The 24,498-nt window shown below is 38.2% G+C and overlaps 1 protein-coding gene across 1 annotated transcript; it reads left to right on the forward strand.

Moving 5' to 3' along the window:
- Positions 1 to 12,349: 12,349 nt before the first annotated feature.
- Positions 12,350 to 24,031, forward strand: CLDN12 (claudin 12). Its single transcript, XM_010345149.3, has 2 exons — positions 12,350 to 12,437; positions 20,730 to 24,031. The coding sequence occupies exon 2, from the start codon at positions 20,763 to 20,765 to the stop codon at positions 21,495 to 21,497; it is 735 nt and encodes a 244-aa protein (XP_010343451.1). The 5' UTR covers positions 12,350 to 12,437; positions 20,730 to 20,762; the 3' UTR covers positions 21,498 to 24,031.
- Positions 24,032 to 24,498: the final 467 nt, after the last annotated feature.

A 24,498-nucleotide genomic window follows, 5' to 3' on the forward strand; every position in this document is an offset into this window, starting at 1 on the left:
TTTGGTTTAAATCTGTCTCTTCTTAAGTATAGAAAGTGAAAAAAATCCAGAAATCTTGTTTGAGTACATGATCTGTGTTAGTAATCATATCTAAAGTGGTAATGTTACCATATGCCTGGTACTGTACTCAGTATCACATATGTTACCTTATTTAAACACTAAACTGTATTGCCTGCTAGCCATGTCATTTTTTTTAAGTTGGGTGGTGAATACATGAGTTGTTTTTTGAACTCTTGGGAGCCTAAAGTATTTGGTAATTTTTAAAAAGACATTTATAAAAAAAAAAGTCTATGCCTTATCAAAGTTTATAACTCAGGAATTACTGAGATAAACAGTGGACAAAAAATGTTGGCAGATAACATACATAATTTTAATTGCAAAGTTAAGTGGTGAAAAATATCTTTTTTTTTTTAAAGAGATATTTCACATCTATTTTATTTGTTTAGTTTTATTTTTTATACTTTTTAGGGACAGAGTCTCTCTCTGGAGTACAGCGGTGTGATTATAGCCTTCTGTATCCTCAACCTCCTGGGCTTAAGTTATGCTCCTGCCTCATTCTTCCAGGTAGCTGGGGCTATAGGTGTATGCCTCCATACCCAGCTAATTTTTTAAGATTATTTTGTAGAGACAGTGTCTCACTATGTTGCCCAGAGTGGTCTTGAACTCCTGGCGCCTCATGCAATCCTCCCACTTCAGCCTCCGAAAGTGCTGGGATTATAGGCATGAGCCATTCATGCCCAGCCAGTTTTCTGTTTTCTAATTGGAGCTTGGCAAGTAGGGAAAATTAATAGGGAAATAGATTTAGCTCTGAGTGGCTGTCAGTAGCCAGCTGAAGAAAAAGCAAAAAAAAAAAAAAAAAAAAAAAGGTAGAAATGAGAAAGGGAGAGAGGGAAGAAAGAAAAATATGGATGCTGGGAAGTTGTATGTCTCTGTAGATATCTCTGAAGTATCAGGTGTGGTTATTGCCTCAGTTGGCTGTCGTAAGCATGAAAAAGCCAGGGGCAATTTCAACTACCATTTCTGACCATCATCAACCACAAATTTTAGGCAATTTGTTAGAATTTTTAAAACATGTTCTTAATAGTTGTTGGGTACCTGGAAGACATCAGAGAAAGTAGTCTCATTTGTATATATTATTAATGTGCTTATAATAGAAATTCTTTGGAATGTCCAGATAAGATACCAAGCTATGTGAAGCATAGCTGTTATTCAAGTCATGTCCTTTGAAATACTTGGAATTTGAAGAACAGGACATGTAGCTTATGTTATAACTAATTTATGAGCAATATATGGCAAGATAGTCTATTCCTATTTATTTTGTAAATTCTGAGTGCATTGAAAGTTGAAAGCAAAGGACAAAAGCTTCCTTTGTTCATGGCCCATATTCCAGTATATTTTTCTGAAATTGCCAATATCTTCTGATCAGTACTTTCATTTTTTAAATTGGTTATCAAACATTATTATTGGTATTATTTCTATATAAAAGGCTTTAAGAAGACTGTGGTATAATTTTCTTAAGACAAAAGACATGAATATAAGCTAAAATATACCTTCAGTTTTGTGTGCTACAAATCGAGGGAGATTGAGAATCTTTTAAATCAAGGGCAGACATTGAGTAAAAGGCTTATGACTGGATGGATTTGAAACATGATTAAATGACAAAGTAAATAAAAGCCCCTAGTCAAGTGAATTATAATTTGGGAAATAAGAGGACTAGATAAAAATTGAACCTCTGTTTCAAAAACATCTTTCCAGGAAGTGGTACCACTCTGGGGTCAAGATAAATTGTAAGAACAATAAAATGAGCACACATGACCTTCCTTTCCTGTGAAAACATGAACCAGAAAACTCCCTCATGATTTCCTTATGTTAGTATAGTGTATATTGCTGAACTTTTTCATTTATATTTTTGGACATCAGTTGACTATAAGTAACTGAAACTGAGGATGGGGCGAAGGGATGCCTAAAACCTTGGATAGTACCAAACGCTATATATGTTTTTTCTATACCACACCTATGATAAAGTTTAATTTTTAAATTAGGCACAGTCAGAGATTAAAAATATTAAATTGGACCAATTATAGCAATATATTGTAATAAAAGCTACGTTAATGTGTTCTCCCTCTCGAAATATCTTACTGTACTGTACTCCTGATTATGTGAGATAAAATGCCTACATGATAAGATCATATGAGGCAAATGACATGGGCATTGTGACATACCTAGTGTTAGGCTACTGCTGACCTGGCAATACATCAGGAAAATGTTTTGTTTTGGGTGATCCTGGATCATGATGTCAGGAGCAGAAGATATCTATCCATGGCGAATGGGAGGGTAGCATATACAGTATGGATGCACTGGATGAAGAGATGATTCATCTGGCAAGATGGAATGAGATTTCCTCATGTTATTTAGAATAGTGTGTATTTCTAAACTTTTCCATTTAATATTTTTGGACCACAGTTGAGTGTGACTAACTGGAACTGAGGATGGGGGAAAGGGAGGACTACAGTAAATCCAAGTTTGTAATAACTCATCAAAAATTCAACATGAAAGTTCAGTTTACAGAGTTATTTAAAACTACAAAAAAAAAAGTGATGATGGTAGGAGGGAGTGGTAGGCATGGTAAGAGACAAAGATTTAAAACACCTTAATATTGTAGTTACAGGCAAAAGCCTTTAGTTATCCTATTTATTGGCCAATCTTTTGTAAATCCTCTTCTCTCTCTTCTTCCTTCCCCATCTTCACTAAGTAGCTTTATTCAAGAATATTAGAAGCAAATGTGCTATCAAATTTGATGGTGCATTACAAATTTCTAACAGTTTGTAAACTGACATCTCATTGTCAGAACCTTCTTCCGTTCCTATATTATTTCACTAGGGCTGCTGTAACAAAGTATGACACACCGGGTGGCTTAAACAACAGGTATCTATTATCTCACAGTTCTTGAGCCTGGAACTCAAAGATCAAGGTACTGGCAGGGCTGATCTTCTGAGTACAATAAGAGAGAATCCATTTCATGCCTCTCACCTAGCTTCTGGTGATTTGGGGCCTCCCTGTGTCCATATGTTCTCATTGTTCAACACACACCTACGAGTGAGAATATGCGGTGTTTGGTTTTCTGTTCTTGTGTTAGTTTGCTGAGAATGATGGTTTCCAGATTCATCCATGTCCCTACAAAGGACACAAACTCATTGTTTTTTATGGCTGCATAGTATTCTATGGTGTACATGTGCCACATTTTCTTTATCCAGTCTATTATTGATGGGCATTTGGGTTTGTTTCATGTCCGTGCTATTGTAAACAGTGCCGTGATGAACATGTATGTGCATGTGTCTTTTTAACAGAACAACTTATGGTCCTTTGGGTATATTCCCAGTAATGGGATTGCTGGCTCAAATGGAATTTCTATTTCTAGGTCCTTGAGGAATCACCACACTGTCTTACACAATGGTTGAACTGATTTACACTCCTACCAACAGTGTAAAAGTGTTCCTGTTTCTCCACATCCTCTCCAGCATCTGTTGTTTCCAGATTTCTTAATGATCACTATTCTAACTGGCATGAGGTGGTATCTCAATATTTTTTGATTTGCATTGCTCTAATGACGAGTTATGATGAGCATTTTTCTTATGGTTGTTGGCTTCATATATGTCTTCTTTTGTAAAGTGTCTGTTCATATCCTTTGCCCACTTTTGAATGGGTTTTTTTGTAAATCTGTTCTAGTTCTTTGTAGATTCTGGATATCAGCCCTTTGTCACATGGGTAGATTGCAAAAATTTTTTCCCATTCTGTTGGTTGCTGGTTCACTCTGATGATTGTTTCTTTTGCTGTACAGAAGCTCTGGAGTTGAATTAGATCCCATTTATCTATTTTGGCTTTTGTTGCCAATGCTTTTGGTGTTTTAATCATGAAGTCCTTGCCTATGCCTATGTCCTGAATGGTTTTACTTAGGTTTTCTTCTAGGGTTTTTATGGTGTTAGGTCTTATGTTTAGGTTTTAATCCATCTGGAGTTAATTTTAGTGTAAGATGTCAGGAAGGGGTCCAGTTTCTGCCTTCTGCACATTGCTAGCCAGTTTTCCCAACACCATCTATTAAATGGAATCCTTTCCCCATTGCTTGATTTTGTCAGCTTTGTCAAAGATCAGATAGCTGTAGATGTGTGGCATTGCTTCCGAGGCCTCTGTTCTGTTCCATTGGTCTACATCTCTTGTTTTGGTATTGGTACCAGTACCATGCTGTTTTGATTACTGTAGCCTTGTAGTATAGCTTGAAGTCAGGTAGTGCGATGCCTCTAGCTTTGTTCTTTTTGCTTAGAATTGCCTTGGCTATGTGGGCTTTCTTGGTTCCACATGAAGTTTAAGGTGGTTTTTTCCAGTTCTGTGAAGAGGGTCATAGGTAGCTTCATGGGGATAGTGTTGAATCTATAAATTACTTTGGGCAGTATGGCTATTTTCACAATATTGATTCTTCCTAACCATGAACATGGAATGTTTTTGTTTTTGTTTTTGTTTCCTTTTTTTTAATTGCATTTTAGGTTTTGGGGTACATGTGAAGAACATGCAAGATTGTTGCATAGGTACACACATGGCAGTATGATTTGCTGCCTTCCTCCCCTTTACCTATATCTGGCATTTCTCCCCATGCTCTCTCTCCCCACTACCCCACCCCCGCATCCCGCCCCCATTTCCCCCCAACAGACCCCAGCGTGTAGTGCTCCCCTCCCTGTATCCATGTGTTATCATTGTTCAACACCCGCCTATGAGTGAGAACATGCAGTGTTTAATTTTCTGCTCTGGTGTCATTTTGCTGAGAATGATGGTTTCCAGGTTCATCCATGTCCCTACAAAGGACACGAACTCATTGTTTTTGATGGCTGCATAATATTCATGGAATGTTTTTCCATCTGTTTGTGTCCTCTCTTATTTCATTGAGCAGCAGTTTGTAGCGCTCCTTGAAGAGGTCGTTTATATCCTTTGTTAGTTGTATTCTTAGGTATTTTATTCTCTTCGTAGCAACTGTGAATGGCAGTTTGTTCTTGATTTGGCTCTCTTTAAGTCTATTATTGGTGTATAGGAATGCTTGTGATTTCTGCACATTGATTTTGTATCCTGAGACTTTGCTGAAGTTGCTTATCAGTTTCAGGAGATTCTGGGCTAAGATGATGGAGTCTTCTAAATATACAATCATGTTGTCTACAGCTTCCTCCTTTCCTAATTGACTTCCTCCTTTTCTAATTGAATATGCTTTATTTCTTTTTTTTTTTTTTTTTTTTTTTTTTTTTTTTTTTGCCTGATTGCTCTGGCTAGAACTTCAAATATTATATTGAATAGGAGTGGTGAGAGAGGGCATCCTTGTCTAGTTCCAGATTTCAAAGGGAATGCTTCCAGTTTTTGCCCATTCAGTATGATATTGATGGTGGATTTCTCATAAATACCTTTTATTATTTTGAGATAAGTTTCATCAATACCTAGTTTGTTGAGAGTTTTTAACATAAAGTGCTGTTGAATTTTGTCAAAGGCATTCTCTACATCTATTGAGATAATCAGGTGGTTTTTGTCTTTGGTTCTGTTTATGTGGTGGATTACGTTTGTAGACTTGCATAGGTTGAACCAGCCTTGCATCCCTGAGATGAAGCCTACTTGATCGTGGTGGATAAGGTTTTTGATGTGTTGTTGCAATCAGTTTGCCAGTATTTTCTTGAAGATTTTTGCATCTATGTTCATCATGGATACTGGCCTAAAGTTTTGTTTTTTTTTGTTGAATCTCCATTGGGTTTTGATATCAGGATGATGTTGGTCTCAGAATGATTTGGGAAGGATTCCCTCTTTTTGGATTATTTGGAATAGTTTCAGAAGGAGTGGTACCAGTTCCTCTTTGTATGTCTTATAGATTAGGTTGTGAACTCATCTGGACCTGGGCTTTTTTTGGTTGGTAGGCTATTAATTGCTGCCTCAACTTCACCCCTTGGGATTTCATAAGTGAAGGAGAAATAAAATCCTTTTTCTTTTTTTTTTTTCTTTTTTTGTGATCTAAGTTGTCTCTCTTTAATATTTTTTGTAAGCCTTATGATAATCACAAAAACCTATAATAGATTCATTAAAAATGAAAAGCACTAATTAAAACACTATGAGAGAAAATCATTTAATCATAATGGAAGACAGGAAGAAAGAAAGGAGTTATAAAATAACCAGAAAACAAGCAACAAAATGGCAGTACTTACCAGTAATTACTCCGAATGCAAATAGATTGAATTTTCCAATGAAAAGGCATGGAGTGGCTGAATAGATATGAAACAAAGCCCAACTATATCCTACCACTTCACCTGTAAGGACACACATGGTGAAAGTGACGGAGTGGAAAAAGATATTACATACAGCTGGAAACCAAAAAAGAACAGATGTAGATATACTTGAATCAGATAAAATTGACTACAAATCAAAGACTGAAAAGAGACATAGAAGGTCACTATATAATGATAAAGAAGCCAATTCAGCAAGAGGATATAACATTACAAATATCTATGCACCCAACACTGGAGGTCCCAAATATATAAAGCAAGCATTAATAGATCTAAAGGGAGAGATGGACAAGAATACAATAATAGTAGGAGACTGAAACGTCCCACTCTCAGTAATGAACAGATCATCCAGACAGAAAATCAATGAAGAAACATTGGAGTGAAGCTGAAAATTAGGCCGAAAGAATGTATTTTATGAAGCAATATTGGCTGCTCTAGAGCCTCCGGAACTGAAAAAAAGCTGCAAGTATGCGCTGCTATGAACATCTTTCTAGAGCCTTTTCTGCATAGCTGGTATTGGCATCATACCAAAAGCAGTGTTTATCAAACTAGAGATTAAAAATCAAAATTCATTTTTGCAATAATGAAAAATGCCCTGCATGTGTGTACATGTACTCATGTGAGACAAGGCCCGTAGATATTCCCCCCTTCCCTCTCCCAGTACTAGGTAATTTTGAATAATTGTGTATTGTCAGAAAAGTGACCAGTATTAGTTTTTATCGTTCCAAAATTTGTTTTTAATTTTTTTGTTTAAAAACAAGGCATGCTGTGTTGACTCTAACAGACTAATCTGAATTGTTAAAACTGCTCCCTGGTTATACTCTGGAGAGTAATCTGGGACATTTTAGTGGAATTTTTCTCCTCCTTTTTGGGAGGGGGAGTATGGGTAGTGTATGATTTTTAGTCTTGTTTATTTTAATTGACCAATGTACAACCCTTAAGTAGAGGAGGACAGATTAGTTCCACATTCCACTTCTTAGATTTCATTTAGAAAACATCTTCTCATTCTGGTGCTCTTAGGAAGGAGTATAGTAAATCCTTCATTTAATAATGTACTACTTTTTGAAAGTTGCCCTTTCTGTCTACCCTTGAATAGATCCAGTATTTGATGACATTTGTGAAAGTGCGTGGAACCTGTCTTGTCCCTCCTCTTTATATATGTGACTGACTTTCAAAGACATTTGTTTTTCATTTCCTGATTTGGGGGAAAATTAATTCCTACCTTCTTTCACTAAAAAATGAAGAAAAGCATTGCACCTTTGAAATACACTAACTTGATTGAATATGTAATTTAAAATAAATTTTTCCCCGTCATTGTTTTTTATGCTTAGCATAGATTTGCAACTCAGTAATATAATTTATTCCTAGATTGAAGCTGGAGACCTATATGTACAGGAAATGTGAGGGGCAGTACTAGAAGACCGACATCTATGGAATGATCCATATCCTTTTAAGTTATGAAAATGAAGGCCTACTTCATTAAGCTGGAGGTGAGGTGAGGGTGAGGAGAATATGTAACAATAAGGGCACCAGTCAGGGAAATCCCCTTAGGTGGGACATAAAAAATTGAATCTCATTAAAATAAGAGTGTAGCTTGGTGGTCATCAGAGATCGGGAAGGGTACGTTGGAGTAGGGATTTGAAAAGAAGTTGATTGATAGGAACAAATACATGGTTTGACAGAAGAACTGAGAACTAATGTTAGATAGATCAGTATGGTGACTGTAGTTTACAGTTATGTGTTGTATATATCAAAATAGCTAGAAGAGAATTCAAATGGTTTTACCCTAAAGAAAACACAAATATTTAAAGTAATAAATATCCCAAGTACACTGATTAGATCTTTGCATATTATATGAATGTATTATATGATTATATCTACTTTGAAACACTAGGTACATCTATTAAACATCAGTAAAGAAAGAAAGAAAGAAAGAAAAGAAAGCCCTGCTGACATCCTGATTGTAGCCCGGTGAGACATGTGTCAGACTTTTGACCTCCAGAATTGTAAGATAATAGATTTATTGTGTTTTATACCTTTGAGTTTGTGATACTTTGTCACAGCAGCAGTAGAAAAACTAACACAGTGACCAAATGGGAATCTCTGTAGAATTTCAGTGGCGAATGGTATATTGCAGTGAATTTAAGAGTTGACTTTTCTCCTTGAAGAATCTCTAATGAGAAAAACAGGAAAGCCAGGATTGTTCATTGCAGATCTAAATTCTTATCTAAAGTACTTTCGAAAGTTATATTCCAATTATCCAACTACTGAACTCCAACAGGTTTTTTAAGTTTTCTGTTCCATCTTTGCTATTCCAGAGGCAGGCATTTTAGACCCCAGCTTGAACAGTAAGTCTAGGAATAGGGTTGTCTTTCCTTCCTTTTTGTGTTCTGATTTTTAAAATTATTGTAATCAATTGTATGTACTTCCCAGCTAAAGTCCTCTAATCAGGCAGTATTCATCAATGATTGGGAAATAAGTTATAAAATGATTTTGTACATAGTTATTTGATTCAATTCAGCTTTATAGATGAGAGAACTGAAGTTCAGAGGAAATAAGTGATTATCCTTTGTCACGGTGCCATTATCCATCTGCTATTGCCAGAGCTGGCGTGGAGCCCAGAAATCTTTTCACTACCCAATGCTATCTTTTTTCCTCATTATTACAATTCCCAGTTTGGCTTTGGAATCGGATAGCTTCTGGCCTTAGCTAACCTTATCCATCCTCTAAAGCAGTATCACACATAAGAAGGGGGTAGCAGTGATACTAGCCTCTCCACCCTTTCTTAAAAAAAAAATTCCTGACAAATAGCCTCATTGTTACTAGAGCAACACAAAATGGAAAATGCTAATAGCAAACATATAGTCCTTACCGTGTGTTAGACACTGTTGTAACCATCTCCATAGTAATTCATTTAACCCTCATCACAATTTTCTGTTGTAGATATACCGTTACACAGGGGTTACCTGACTTGCCCAAGGTTATACTTACTTGGGATGGGTGTCCCAGTGAAGGTGACTAGCTCATAAGAAGGTTAGCAAAAATTCTTAAATCTGGATTTTTTTTTTCAGATACTTTTTCTCCTTTTTATTTTGAAAAACTTCAAAGATACAGAGAATGTAAAGGAATAGTACAAGAAAGGCCCACATATGTATTCTTCATGAATGCAACAGTTGTACACATTTGCACACTTCATATCCGTTTGTATGTGTGTGTGTGATCATCTCTAGGTAGCAGGCATCACAACACTTCAGCATTCTTTATTTTTTAAAAAATCAGATCATTGCTATTTTTTAGGACTTTAGAATTCTTTAAGTTTAATTCAGATACTCATTCACTAATGCAGGATGAGAAAGAGGCAGGACAGTAGAAATTGTGTGGGAGAGTAAAGTTAGTTCAAATATTGAATAGCTAGCTATATATTCTATACTTTAGCTATATTATGTCCCTCGATTTTCAAGACAACAGTATGATGTGGGTGATCTAATTATCCCCATTTTTACAGATAATCTCCAGATACAGAGAGGTAACTTGCCTCGGGCCACCCAATCAATACACAGCAAAGCCCCATGCAAATCTGGGCTATTTGGTTCTAGACTCTGAGCTGTTTCGACTTTGTGCCTAGGTAAACACTTTTGAGGGAAAAAAAAAAAAATCCAGATTTAAGAATTTTTGCTAACCTTCTTACGGGCAAATCACCTTTACTCAAAACTACTTTTAGTTTTTCCATTTTGCTGTTTTTTTGTGTGTTTCCTTTTTTCTTTAACCGATAACCCAATCTAGACGGAACCTAAGGTGCAAAGGGCATCCAGGGAGGTGGAGGGGGAGAAAGGGAAAGGCAGGTGGTGGTCGCAGGATGTTGCCTACGATTAGAGGCCCAGTGGATTCTGGGAATTGTAGTCCGAGACATCCAGGGCATTGCCGTTTAGGGATACGGGAGAACCTGACTCTGCTCCCAGAAGCCTCTGGTGTGCCTCGCCGGGAACGCACTTCCTGGGACGCTGAGGGAGACGCTCCAAGAGGCTCCTCAGTGTGGGCGAGAAAAATGCCCTGCGTGTGAGAAGCAGGTAGGTGTGGTCAAGATGTTCCGATTTCTGGGTCTTTTGCATAAGTAACTGAGGATTTTATGTAAAACAGCTAAATCCAGGGGACTCAGGGGCACTGGACGACGCTGACCACCTCTGTGGATGTGAAAATTGAGTAAGTATTTGATAAGGCTTTACAAAATTGTTTTGTACACAGGAGTATGGAAATGTCGACGTGTGTTGCCGGAGCTGCTAAGGGCTGGAAGCTTTGCTGGCTCCGGTGTGCGGAGGAGCCCAGGCTGCTATTTTTGAATCACCAGCTGATGCTGGTTGTGTAATGATGACCTGCTTGCGGTTCAAACCCACTCAGTGTTGCAGGGATGGGCTAGCTCTCAGAGCGTCAACAGTCACTGTTGCGGTCTCTTTCCATTGGCTCTAACTACTAGGGCATTTTTTTCTTTCTGCCAGGTCTGGTGCTGCTAAGCCCCAAGGCTCGAAAGGAGGGAGGGAAGGGGCGGAGGGGGCGGAGGGGGATGCGGATTACCCTAGAAGCTTGGTTTGCTTTACTCTCAGTTCTGTGTTCCCGGCCTTATAAGAGGCCCATAGCCACGTTAGGGAAAGGTCAGACTTGGTGACCTCACTTAAAATGATTGCCCAAGGATTCTGTTGTGTGTTATTAATTGTAAAACTATTTCCTCTGACTTTGGAGTGAGCAATTATGCTTGATACCAAGTCAAGAAACATTTGGGGCGGTGGAGGGGGGAGACTTGATTGAAATTTTGGAGCAGCCAGTTGCAGAGAGTATTCTACGTAATAATCATAATAGGGCCAGTGATGAACACCTCAATCCAGGAAACTCTCAGGCGCACATAATAATGAGTTTCCATTCTCATCTGACCTGTTAGAGAGAAATGGTATTTGAAGAGGAAGTGGCTAATGTTGAAAGTAGATATATAGAAGCAACTTTAAATGGTAGGTTGAGCCATTGGTGGAATTAATTTTTTTTAAGCATTCTAGTTCCAAATTTCAGGATGCAGAATTCAGATCAACTTTGTCTGGTTTTGCTGTCAATGTCCTTTTTAAAAAATGCAAAATAACATTTCTTTTACTTCCAAGACAACTGCAGTCTTTCCTCATCTTCCTTATCCTTTCACTGTAATCGTGAAAATGATGTAAAACATTCATTAAGTATCAATCATATATTTCCAAGACAGCAAAGTGTTTTTCATCATTTCTCCTATATTCTTAAGTCACAAAATGAGTTGTTTTCCCATTTCCACATATTTTTCTGTATTTTGTATATTTCTCATATATAAGGCATGAATTAAGGAATAAACAGCCTTTTCACTTTTATTTTTTTATTATTTGAGACAGAGTCTTGGTATGTTGTCCAGGCTGGAGTGCAGTGTCATGATCATGGCTCACTGTGGCTTTAAACTCCTGGGCTCAGGTGGTCCTCCCATGTCAGCCTCCCAAGAAGCTGGGACATCAGGTGTGCATCACCATACCTGGCTAATTCATTCATTCATTCATTCATTCTCTCTCTCTCTCTCTCTCTCTCTCTCTCTCTTTTGAGACAGAGTCTCCCTTTGTTGCTCAGGCTGGAGTGCAGTGTTGCATCTCGGCTGACTAATTTCCACTCACTGTAATTTCCACCTCCCAGGTTCAAGCAATTTTTGTGCCTTAGCTTCCCAAGTAGCTGGGACTATAGGTGTGCGCCACCATGCCTGACTAATTTTTGTATTTTTGGAAGAGATGAGGTTTTGCCTTGTTGGCGAGGCTGGTGTTGAACTCCTGCTCAAGTGATCATCCCACCTCAGTTTCTTGAAGTGTTGGGATTACAGGTGTAGCCATGGCACCCCTGCTAAACTGCCTTTTAAAATAAAAACTTACTGACCACCCTTTTTAGTATAACATTTCATTGGTTTTAGGTGATTGCTAATTATTCTAATCCATGGGAATTCAAGCAAAGTTTTTAGAGAAGTATTATGTTAATTTGGAGTATTTTTCCTGTTTCTTTAGGCTCAGATTATTGCTACTGTGTATTCAGAACTGCATGTTACTTCTAAGTTGAATAAAGCTGTTTTGGAACTATCAGGTACCTCAAAGGGTAAGTACATCCTTTGATTATATCTTATTTCCCTCCCTCCTGCTACCAATAATGGCCAATAATGATGCTTTTTTTTTTTCTCTTATTCAACAAAATAAAAATATAGGGCAGACCTCTCTTGTGAGTGCAATGATTGATGACCTACAGTTTCTAACAAAACCGAAATTATAGGTAGAAGGAACTGTCAATGTTACCATCAAGAATTAAGTTAGGGTTGGGCATGGTGGCTCAGCCCTGTAATCCCAGCACTTTGAGAGGCTGAGGTGGAAGGATCCCTTGGGCCCAGGAGTTTGAGACCATCCTTGGCAACATAGCAAGATCCTGTCTGTATGAGAACATTTTAAAAAATTGGCCAGGTGTGGTAGCACATGCCTATAGTCCCACCTACTCTGGAAGCTGAGTTGGGAGGATTGCTTGAGCCTGGGCGGTTGAGGCTGCAGTGAGCCATGATTGCACGACTGCACTCCAGCCTGAGTGAGAAAGCCAGACCCTGTCTCAAAAAATAAAAAAAAAGCTAACTGCTATTAGACATGTGTACTCTCTTAACTATAACTCAGAATTGTGCCTAGAAAAAATAGTACAGAGTTTGTTGGGTCTGTGACTTCCTAAAGCTCTTAGCCACTGTTCCTGCACCAGCCTTCTTTAAACGCTATTCAAAATCATAGAAAATATATAATTCGAAAGTATTTTTATTTGAAATTATGTATTTGATAATATTTAATTGTGTACTAAATTTTATCTGCTTTTCTGAAAGTCATGGTGGAACAGAGAGTCAAATGACAAATGTGAAGTGTTTATTTGAAATAGAGACTATATTTGATTCGGTCAGTATCTCCAAAGAGAATGTTCTGTCCTTCTTGCTATATGACTAACCATCTGTAGCCATTTGCTTAGGGTCCAGAAGAAAAGTATGTTTCTAGTTGAAGAAAGTAAATAAGCCTGCTAATATAATCATTACTGACTTACATTTCTGACCATATTCTGCTTTACAAAGGACTTTGCTATTCATGATCTTACTACCTTGTGGGACATTTTACAGAAGAAAAATTTGAGGTTCATAGGACATAAGTGACTTGTCCAATTTGTAAATAAATCGTTATGACTGGTATAAAGTCTTTGGTCTCCTGGACAATACCAAGCAGTCTCCTAGATGGAAACAACAAACCCACTTATGTGTATATATGACCTAGCTCAAAGCTCTCATCCAGCTAGTGCTCAGACTGCTTGTCAGATTTGTTAAATTGTTTTTAGCCTTGCTTGTTTTCCACAGTCCCTAATTAGGGATTTTCATATGGCAAAAAGATGTTAATTTTTTTCCCCATTAAAAAACATATAAATTGTTCAGCTTTGATAAATATTAATTTGATATATTAACCACTCTTAAGAGAAGTACATCTAATTCATGCCATACCTATTAAGTTGAAAACAGAAGAATCAACACAGGAATAATTGACTTTTTTTTTTTTTTCTTTTGAGACGGAGTCTCACTCTGTCACCCAGGCTGGAGTGCAGTGGTATGATCTCGGCTCACTGCAACCTCTGCCTGCTGGGTTCAAGCGATTCTCCTACCTCAGCATCCCAAGTAGCTGGAACTATAGGCACACACCACCATACCCAGCTAATTTTTGTATTATTAGTAGAGATGAGGTTTCACCATATTGGCCCAGCTGGTCTCAAACTTCTGACTTTGTGATTCGCCTACCTCGGCCTCCCAAAGTGCTGGGATTACAGGCATGAGTCACCGCACCTGACCAGGAATAATTGACTTTCTAATTATTGTTGAAGTTAGCCAATATTGCTAAGCCTAGTTATTTATTTCTAGAAGCATAGTCTGTATGTAAGTACCTAAGGATGGCCTCCTCTTTGCTAATCACAGGTTTCTGGGAGAAGGAAATGAATGTTGTGTTATAAAATATTTTATAAAATGGGAGTCTTTTGGCCAAAAAGGAGCAGAAAGCAGGGGCACAGTCTAGAAGCAGTCTGGATACATCAGAACACAGGGTGGTGTGAATTCTCCCAAATGAAGTGAATGGAACTGAGACTGAATTTCTGTCTGTATTCTGACCAGTTATATAGAACCTCCATTTGTTTGTTCGTTCATTCAACAAATAATTGAGTGCCTTTTATATGCCAGTATTGGACACAGTGAACAAAACAAAGGGATCTCTGTCCTGGATTTCACAGTCTGATGGGAAAGAAAACAACACTGAACAAGTAATTATGAGAATGATCACTGCTACAGAAGAAAAAGTGCAAAAGTGCTACCACAGCATAAAACCAGGGGTAGGGGGAGGTTTAGGGTGAGCCTCCCTGGATACTAGAAGAATGAGTAAATATTAGCTAAGCAAAGAATAGGTTGGGATTAAGAAACTTCTAGGAGAAAGAAGAGCATGAGGGCAGACCCTTAACCAAATTAGAAAGTGGAAAATTTTGGAAGTCAAAAGAAAGGTGGTGTGGCTGCGTAGACTATAGTGTGTAAGGTGGGAGAGTGGCAGATATGAAGGTTGAGAATTTGGTAGGAATTAGATGGTGTAAGCTATGGGGAGGATTTAAAACTTTAGAGACTTTATTCTGTGGGAGATGCAAACTTATTGAATGGGATGAAATGGAATGACAGATGAGGTTTGCATTTGAAAAAAATTATTCTGGATTAAAACTAGTTGACACAGCACAAGAGTAGAGGTCTTTTTACCCCTGCAAGTATGAACAAATCCTAATCTGGAAGTCAGCATTATCTTTGTTTTCAAACATTAAACATATTCTTTCCCCCAAATTATCCTATAAAATATTACTTCAGCCAGACACAGTGGCTTACTTTTGTAATCCCAGCCCTTTGAAAGGCTGAGGTGCAGGGATTGCTTGAGCCCAAGAGTTCAAGACTAGCTTGGGCAACATAGCAAGACCCCATCTCTACAGAAAACTTAAAAATTAGGCCAGCATAGTGACATGCAGCTATGATCCCAGCTACTCAGGAGGCTGAGGCAGGAGGATCACTTAGTGAGCTGTGATCATGCCCTGTTCTCCAGCTTGGGTGATAGAATAAGACCCTGTTTTAAAAGAAATTACTTTATCTTTCTGGTGGGATATATGATTTACCAAATCATAGGTATGTGAAATTAGAAACAAGACATAAAAAGTAAAGTAGCCAGGCCAGGCGCGGTGGCTCAAGCCTGTAATCCCAGCACTTTGGGAGGCGGAGGCGGGTGGATCACGAGGTTGAGAGATCGAGACCATCCTGGTCAACATGGTGAAACCCTGTCTTTACTAAAAATACAAAAAAAAAAGTAGCTGGGCGTGGTGGCACGTGCCTGTAATCCCAGCTACTCAGGAGGCTGAGGCAGGAGAATTGCCTGAACCCAGGAGGCGGAGGTTGCGGTGAGCCGAGATCGCGCCATTGCACTCCAGCCTGGGTAACAAGAGCGAAACTCCGTCTCAAAAAAAAAAAGTAAAGTAGCCAAAAGAAGTTACAAGGAGCTAGACATTAATTCCAGCATCAGGCTGAATTTTAGCTTAAGAATTAAGGTTAATAGTACTTTTCTTCTGAAAAAGTGCCATGATATCCTTGTTGACTCTGTATAAGTCCTTTGTCTGTCCATGAGATCTGAGCTAAGAATGCTTCATCAAAGGCAATTTCAGAGGACTGATATAACACTTGTATTGATTTGATGCAGGAGATAGTTAAAAGCACTTAATACTGAAATAAATACCCACCTCTCTTCATTAATGTCATTTAATAGTCTATAGGCTAAGAATTATAGTAGTTTATTTATTTTTCTTAAACACTTGTATTTTTGTAGAGATGGGGTCTTGCTGTGTTGCCCAAGCTGGTCTCAAACTCCTGGGCTCAAGCTATCCTCTCACCAGAGCCTCCCGAAGGACTGAGATTATAGGCATGAGCCACAGCACCTGACCTGGAATTTATTAATTATAGAGTTATACATCTTCATCTTGTTTCTCACTCTATTTACATTGCAGGAATCAGTATTACAAGGCAGTTTTATTGCAGAAATCTCAATTACATTGAAATTCCAAGTATTTCTATACGACTTCTATTTTTCCTTGTTTGTTTGTTTTGAGACAGAGTCTTGCTCTGTTGCCTAGGCTGGAGTGCAATGGTGCGATTTGGGTTCACTGTAACCTCCGCCTCTCAGGTTCAAGCCTCAGCTTCCTGAGTCACTGGGATTACCAACACATGCCATCATGTCGGCTAGTTTTTGTATTTTTAGTAGAGATAGGGTTTCACCATGTTGACCAGGCTGGTCTCAAACTCCTAATTCAAGCGATCCACTCATCTTGGCTTCCCAAAGTGCTGGGATTACAGGCGTGAGCCACTTCACACAGCCAGTATACTACTTCTGAAAGCAAAAAGTATATATCACAAAAAGGAATTGTGATATATACCATGGAATACTATGTAGCCATAAAAAAGGATGAGTTCATGTCCTTTACAAGGACATGGATGAATCTGGAAACCGTCATTCTCAGCAAACTGACACAAGAACAGAAAACCAAACACCCCATGTTCTCACTCATAAGTGGGTGTTAAACAATGAGAACACATGGACACAAGGAGGGAACATCACACACTGGGGTCTGTTGTGGGGTGGGGGGCTAGAGGAGGGATAGGAGGGAGTGGGGAGATTGGGGAGGGATAGCATTAAGAGAAATACCTAATGTAGGTAATGGGTGGCTGGAGGCAGCAAACTACCATAGCATGTGTATACGATACCTGTGTAACAATACTGCAAACTCTGCACATGTACCCCAGAACTTAAAGTGAAATAATAATAATAAAAACAATATTCACCAAGAAAAAAAGGAGGAATTGTGATTGCATTAGAACTTTGAGTGGGTTATCTGAAGTCTTCTGAAGCTTGAAAGAAACAGAGGGAACATTTTCTTATTTAGTCACAACTTTAATCAAATCATTCTCTTTTATTTCTCAGTCTTTTAATCCTGGATAATAAATTTTATTTACTTACTCACTTTGCTTAACGCCTAACAATAATCACTTGATATGTAGTAATTATACAGTTGATTCACCCCCAGTACTTTGAATTTACATAAAACAGCCGATTGTTTCCACAAGTCTGTCTATAAACACACTGGGAGCAAGGTCCAGGTCTCATTAGTCTTGGTGTCTTTCCCAGGACTTACCAGAGGGTTTTGCATATGCTAGAATTGCTCAGCACAACATAAGTACTTGTTGAATGAATGATTGCTTCTTAGTAATAGCTACTTCCTTGTACAGTTCTTCATTACCAGCGACCCACCTTTATGAGTTACTGTGGTCTTTGTACAGAGCCCACTACTCATTTATTCAAATAATCCTAGAATGACTTGTGTGCCAGGCACACAAGTTGTATGGGAGAGATAGACAGGTGAATGAGCAAAGACCACCAGAGAGCTGTATCCTAGAGCTTGGCATCTCTAGTAGCCTTTTCCAATGCAAGCATTCTCAAATCTGTACTGGTTTCCATTTCTGTACTAAGGTATTTGGTTGCTACAATTAAGTAAAACAACTTTTTCCCCATTTGCATGAAAAAAAATACTGTAATTTCTTTGTCTTCCCCTTTCATAAACAATTGCTACTTTTGATAATACTGATAGAAGGTAACATAATAAATAGTAAACTTTTGCTATAACTAAATAGTAAACTTTTGCTATAACTTTTCCTTAAACAGTTGCTACTTTTGATTATACTGATAGAAGGTAACATAATAAATAGTAAACTAACATTAATGGAAAAACTTGCAACTAACAGTGTTTAACTTGAGGACTTTAAAAATAGTTACTTGTGCTTAAACTCTGATTTTATATTGTACATTTACATTTATATATGCTGTATGTGTATATTTGAATGTATGTATGCACACATAGGCATTTTTTTGGTTAGTAAAATTATTCTGGCTAGGCGCAGTTTGCTTGTGCCTATAATCCCAGCTTGTAATTTCAGCACTTTTGGAGGCCAAGGAAGGAAGATTGCTTGAGGCCAGGAGTTAGACACCAGTCTGGCCAACATGGTGAAACCAAGTCTCTAAAAGAAAGCAAGAGAAAGGGAAGAAGAATTGTGGGGGTGGAAGGAAGAGGGCTGGGCGCAGTGGTTCACGCCTGTAATCTCAGTACTTTGGGAGGCTGAGGCAGGTGGATGGAGTTTGAGAGTAGCCTGTGCTATATGACGAAACCCCGTCTCTACAAAAAATTAAAAAATTAGCTGAACATAGTGACATGTGCCTGTGGTCCCAGCTTCTCAGGAGGCTGAGATGTGAGGATTGCTTGAGCCTGGGAGGTCAAGGCTACAGTGAGCTATGATTGTGTCACTGCGCTGTAGGCTGGGCAACAGAGTAAGACATGTCACACACACACACACACACACACACACACACACACACACACAATTCCTGTATTATATGACTGGATTAAATATACAAATAACGTTTTTTTTTTTTTCTTTTCTTTTTTTTTGTCACCAAGCCAGAGTGCAGGGGTGAGATCTCTGCTCACTGCAACCTCCATATCCCAGGATCAAGTGATTCTTCTGCCTCAGCCTCCTGAGTAGCTGGGCCTACAGGCATGTGCCACCATGCCCAACTAATTTTTGTATTTTTAGTAGAGATGGGGTTTCCCCATGTTGGCCAGGATGGTCTCGATCTCTTGACCTTGTGATCCACCTGCCTCGGCCTTCCAAAGTGCTGGGATTATAGGCGTAAACCACTTTATAAAACAAATAACATTGTTTTATAAAGAACATTTTGCCCTCCCACTGGAATTCATATGAGAATCACATTCTAAGCCAGCTTCCTAGCATTTTGGTCATAATTGTCTTTCTGATCCTGAAAGCTTGGAAACACAACTTCACTGTCTCAGGAGATAATATTTGATTCTCAAAGGATGATAGAACTGTATTCAGAAATAAAAATTATTCTCAACCTTGCCCCTTCACATGCTCTGACCAAAAAAAGTAAATGAGCTACTTTATTGAAGTAGTCTGCTCTGTTACCTCATAGTTGGCGTTATAGAAGGCAGAGAAAATACATTTGAGCTCTACTTTGAGAGTAAATGTCAGACCCTTGAGGAAATTAAAGCTGAATAAAAGGCTAGATTTTTGTAGTTTGTCATATACAGAAAAAGAATATGGCCTTTTAATTTGGAAGGAAAGAAGGCCTGGCTACTGTTTTTCTTATAATAGCCTTAGTAGAAATAAGTTGTCATTACTTCAAAAATGTTTGCATTCATCTTATATAACAGTGGTAGTAGTAGCCAACAAGTGCTATAGATTTCCCTGAAAAGCACTTGGGTTATCTTGAATCAACAAGGAAGTAGTTAAGCAGAATAATTTCAGGGGCCTTTGTTCTCATCTTTTCATTCGACTGACTCATTGGAGATGAGCTTATTTACTTTTTATAATTTCCTAGTGTGCCTAGTACATAGGAATGAGATCGGTTTGCTTTTTTCTTAATGTTCAGTGAATGTTCTTTGAACTACTTTGATGTGCCAACCACTGAGTTGGGTCACTGAATGCAAAGAAGTAGTTAACACTTGGATATAGCATTTATTGTGTTCTAGACATGTTTTAAGCTCTCGACATTATATTATCTCATTGGACCCACAGAACAACGCTGTGATGTTGGCACTCTTATTTTTTCCATTTCACAGGTGAAGAAAATGAGGCAGGGAAGTTTTGTATCTGGCCCAACATCAGTGGGCTAGTAAGTGAGGAGACAGGGATTAGAATCCAGGCAGTCTGGCTAAGAGTTGACTCTCAACCATTCTCCTGTCCTACAGTGCTTCTTTCCCTACACCATTCCCTTTTATGAGCCTTCTCCACCCCTGCTGTATGAACATTTGAGCCTGAATTTGTGGTGTTTGTAGCTAACTGAATGACTGATGAGTGGGCCCTTGCAATACGAGTGCCAGACACATGCAGAGTGATTGATATATGTGTGTTGAAAGAACGATTATTGACAGACAAGAAGATTGAAGTCATGATTGTAAGAGACTTTAACATTATCTTGGTTGTTTTTAAATAGTGAAGAAAAATACTGATGGCTAAAGATTTTAGTTGCTCCATGACCCAGTCATTAATAACCAAATGTATGTGCACCTGTGCTCTGAGGTCACACACACATGCATTTATATACCCTTGTATTGTACAGAGAGGAAACAAGGGGGAGACTTTTTCTCTTTGCATTGACATTTCATCATTAGATGTGTTGCCAGTTGGCACCACCCTTCCTTTTCTGTTCTCCTATTGTCCCCTCACAATTTGTCCTCTTGTGTGTCACCTCCTAGTCTGACTGACAGCACTCCACAAGCTTGCCTGCCATGGGCTGTCGGGATGTCCACGCAGCCACAGTCCTTTCGTTCCTGTGTGGAATCGCTTCAGTAGCAGGCCTCTTTGCAGGGACTCTGCTTCCCAACTGGAGAAAATTACGATTGATCACATTCAACAGAAATGAGAAGAACCTGACTGTTTACACAGGCCTGTGGGTGAAATGTGCCCGGTATGATGGGAGCAGTGATTGCCTGATGTACGACACTACCTGGTACTCATCAGTTGACCAGCTGGACCTGCGTGTCCTCCAGTTTGCCCTACCCCTCAGCATGCTGATCGCAATGGGTGCCCTGCTGCTCTGCCTGATTGGAATGTGCAACACTGCCTTCAGGTCCTCGGTACCCAACATCAAACTGGCCAAGTGTCTGGTCAATAGTGCAGGTTGCCACCTGGTGGCTGGGTTGCTATTTTTCCTGGCAGGTACTGTGAGCCTCTCCCCATCTATCTGGGTCTTCTTTTATAACATCCATCTGAACAAGAAGTTTGAGCCAGTCTTTTCATTTGACTATGCAGTGTATGTCACTATTGCTAGTGCTGGGGGCCTGTTTATGACTTCCCTTATACTGTTTATTTGGTATTGTACATGCAAATCTTTGCCTTCTCCTTTCTGGCAACCACTGTATTCCCATCCACCCAGTATGCATACTTATTCACAGCCTTATTCAGCACGCTCTCGCCTCTCTGCCATTGAAATTGACATTCCAGTAGTTTCACACACCACTTAATGGGGAAATAGTTAATTGTTAAAACTTCTTGTAGCCTCACATTCCCCTTGTGCAAGGAGCTCTTTTGGACCTATATACATTTTCCTTTGTCTTTGACCAGTCATTGAAGCCAAATTTGTATGTTCTGGTAGAATGAAGTGCTGCTAGTTTTTATGAGAAGTACATTATATTAAGTGTGAATTTTTTTATTTTGCTTCTTATACTGGAAGGAATTTTAGCCTTCATATTGATATCTAATCAATTATTTAAGTGGAAAAGGCCTGCATCACAATTGAGGTGATTTAGAGCAACATGTTAAAAGAATGATGGTTATCAGAAACTCTCATATACAGTCTTCATGAACATTTCAGTGCATATTTTTCTTTTTCTACAATACCTTTAACTGCAAAAAAAGAAGCAGTTTCAAATATAAGAAATTTATTTCAGGCAAAGGTAATATTTTAATAGTAGTCAATAATCTAGCTTAAGGTTGTAACTCTTCTCTTTTGGGGCAGTTGTATGAATAGGTGTCAGTATGTTGAAAATTACTTTTGTGGGTTTCTTCTACCTCATGCCAGTGTTTAAAAGTAAACTGTATTTTGAATGATGTTAGAATAAGACTAACATTCTAAATACCTACTACATATAAATGACATGTAACAAGTTTAACATTAATGATTCCATAAACTACATTATTGGGATTAAACTGTGCTTTATGACAGGTTAGTGTTTCCTCCATGAAAATTCTCTTTTGGAGATAACATTCATCAAGCAGTACTCATGCCCATATACAATCTCTTACTGGCTAAGAGAAATAAATAGAAGGGCCATAATAGTTTGTTCTCTTTCACACATAATTTAGTATGGGACAAGAAATCTGTTCTTTGGTGACTACACTAGAGATTTACTCTGGTAACTGCCTTTTGAGTTATGGGTGAAGTAAGGTATGGCCTTACCATAACCTTGATTCATTCACCCTTGATTAATTTCCCACCCCGTCACTGATTATTTCCTTGAGCATATATCTCTGCCTAACACTTCAGTAGGTGCTATAGAGGATACGTGAGAAGTATGAGATTGGTCCCATCCAGTAAGACATTTTAATAGAGAAGATTAAAATGTTACCTGACAGTTGGGGAACAGTCTAACTTCAGTGGCAGTTGGCCTTAACTTCTTAATCATTAATCCAGGAATATATTTCAACCAGAAACATGAATTTCTGGCAAACAGACAAATTGTACAATACCAACAATATCCTGGACCTTGAAATTCTGTTTACTTCAGTCCATTGTATCCTTAAGGCACCTGTGTTAGCCTAGATTTTGTAATAACACTCTTTTATGAGAATGGGCAAAAGTGGTAGAGAAATCAAATTGTTCCCTGTCCACTTCTGAAAGTATGATGATGTATTAAGGAAGGAGGAGTTATTAAAAATACCTCTTCTGTTGAGGTAACAATTAGATGAAACCATGTTAAAACTGAGATGAACACTAAGAAATTCAGGGATATTGGGTCTTTAGCCTTATGAATTTGAGCTGCTTATTTAATTGGTGTAATTTGCTACATATTAGTACTATATTCTTAAGGATTTTTTATTAATCATTACAGATTTTACAAACAGCTAGTTGTACGGTAAACAGATTATTATACTTTTTGCAAATCTAAATATGAATCTAGTTAGTATTTGTGTAGATGTATTTGGTACTTTTTCCCCTAATTCCAACACTAGTTTATATATATAGCAAATCTAGTTGTATATATTTTTAAATACCATCAGTAGAAAGCACACAAGCCTATGTTTTTTTTAGTTAATAGCTTCTGGTTTCTTTCACTCTTCACCTTTCTCAGATGTAGCGGAGTCTTGATCATTTTAAGACAATGGTGGGTAGAATTTTGAGATTAATATTACTTTTCCCTTTTTGTTAATTAATTTCAGTCCTTTCTCACTATGCTTTTGTCCAGAAGGATCAAGAATTCTACCATCTCCTGGGTCTTTGTGTATAAACAATGTTAAAGAAAGGTAGACTCAGCTATTAAGATACTAGACAGGTTTTTTAGTCCATGGGATTGTACATATAAACATTAAGCTTTCCTATAAGAATCTTTTGGCTTTGTAATCTTTAGTCTCATATTGGTATTTATTATGGATTCACTAGACAAACAGCTGTTTCCTTATTGTCTTTTTCCTTTAGCGTTTCTGATTTGCTATCAGTAGCTATTTTTAAAGCCATCAAAGGAAAATAATTATTTACAGTTTTTGAAGTCACTTTTGAGCCTTCATCAAGCTCTCATTGTGACGGGAGGGATACCTTTTGTTGTTAAAAGCCAATTAACGTTAAAGGCCTTTTATGGAAGCTAACTTGGAAAACAACCTTAAATGTGGATGTATCAGATTTGATTTATCCAGCCATGGGAGAGAAAACAAACCTAAGTTTACTTTACTTGTACATACACACTACGATGGATAGTATGTTTGCTGTAAACTACAATGTAAAACCTCAATAAAAGTGCACTGTACTTCTTGATGTTTATTAAAAGATGATGTATTTTTACAAGTTTCTGCTTCTGTTTTTTTCTCAGTGTTTTAGGTGAAATATTTTGAGAAATGTTTCTCGAATGTATATAAATTGAAAAAGACAGTTTCATTTAAAGCCTTAAAATAAACCGGAAGGCCAGGTGCAGTGGCTCACACCTGTAATCCCAGCACTTTAGGAGGCTGAGGCAGGTGGATCTCTTGAGGTCAGGCAGTTGAGACTATCCTGGCCAACATGGCAAAACCCTGTCTGTACTAAAAATACAAAAAATTAGCCAGGCATGGTGGTGCATGCCTGTAATCCCAGCTACTCAAGTGGCTGAGGCACAGTAATTGCTTGAACATGGGAGGTGGAGGATGCAGTGAGCTACAGTCATGCCACTGCATTCCAGCCTGGGTGACGGAGACTCTGTCTCAAAAAAGGAACTAGAAAGGAATTGGAAAATGTCAAATTATTATCATACAAGTGCCAAGACCCTTTATCCATTT

The sequence above is a fragment of the Saimiri boliviensis genome, chromosome 10 (assembly GCF_048565385.1).
Source record: "Saimiri boliviensis isolate mSaiBol1 chromosome 10, mSaiBol1.pri, whole genome shotgun sequence".
In the NCBI taxonomy this organism is placed as follows: domain Eukaryota; kingdom Metazoa; phylum Chordata; class Mammalia; order Primates; family Cebidae; genus Saimiri; species Saimiri boliviensis.

Excerpts from the sequence above, each read along its gene's own strand:
- CLDN12 (XM_010345149.3), top strand. The coding sequence starts at position 20,763 with ATGGGCTGTCGGGATGTCCACGCAGCCACAGTCCTTTCGTTCCTGTGT.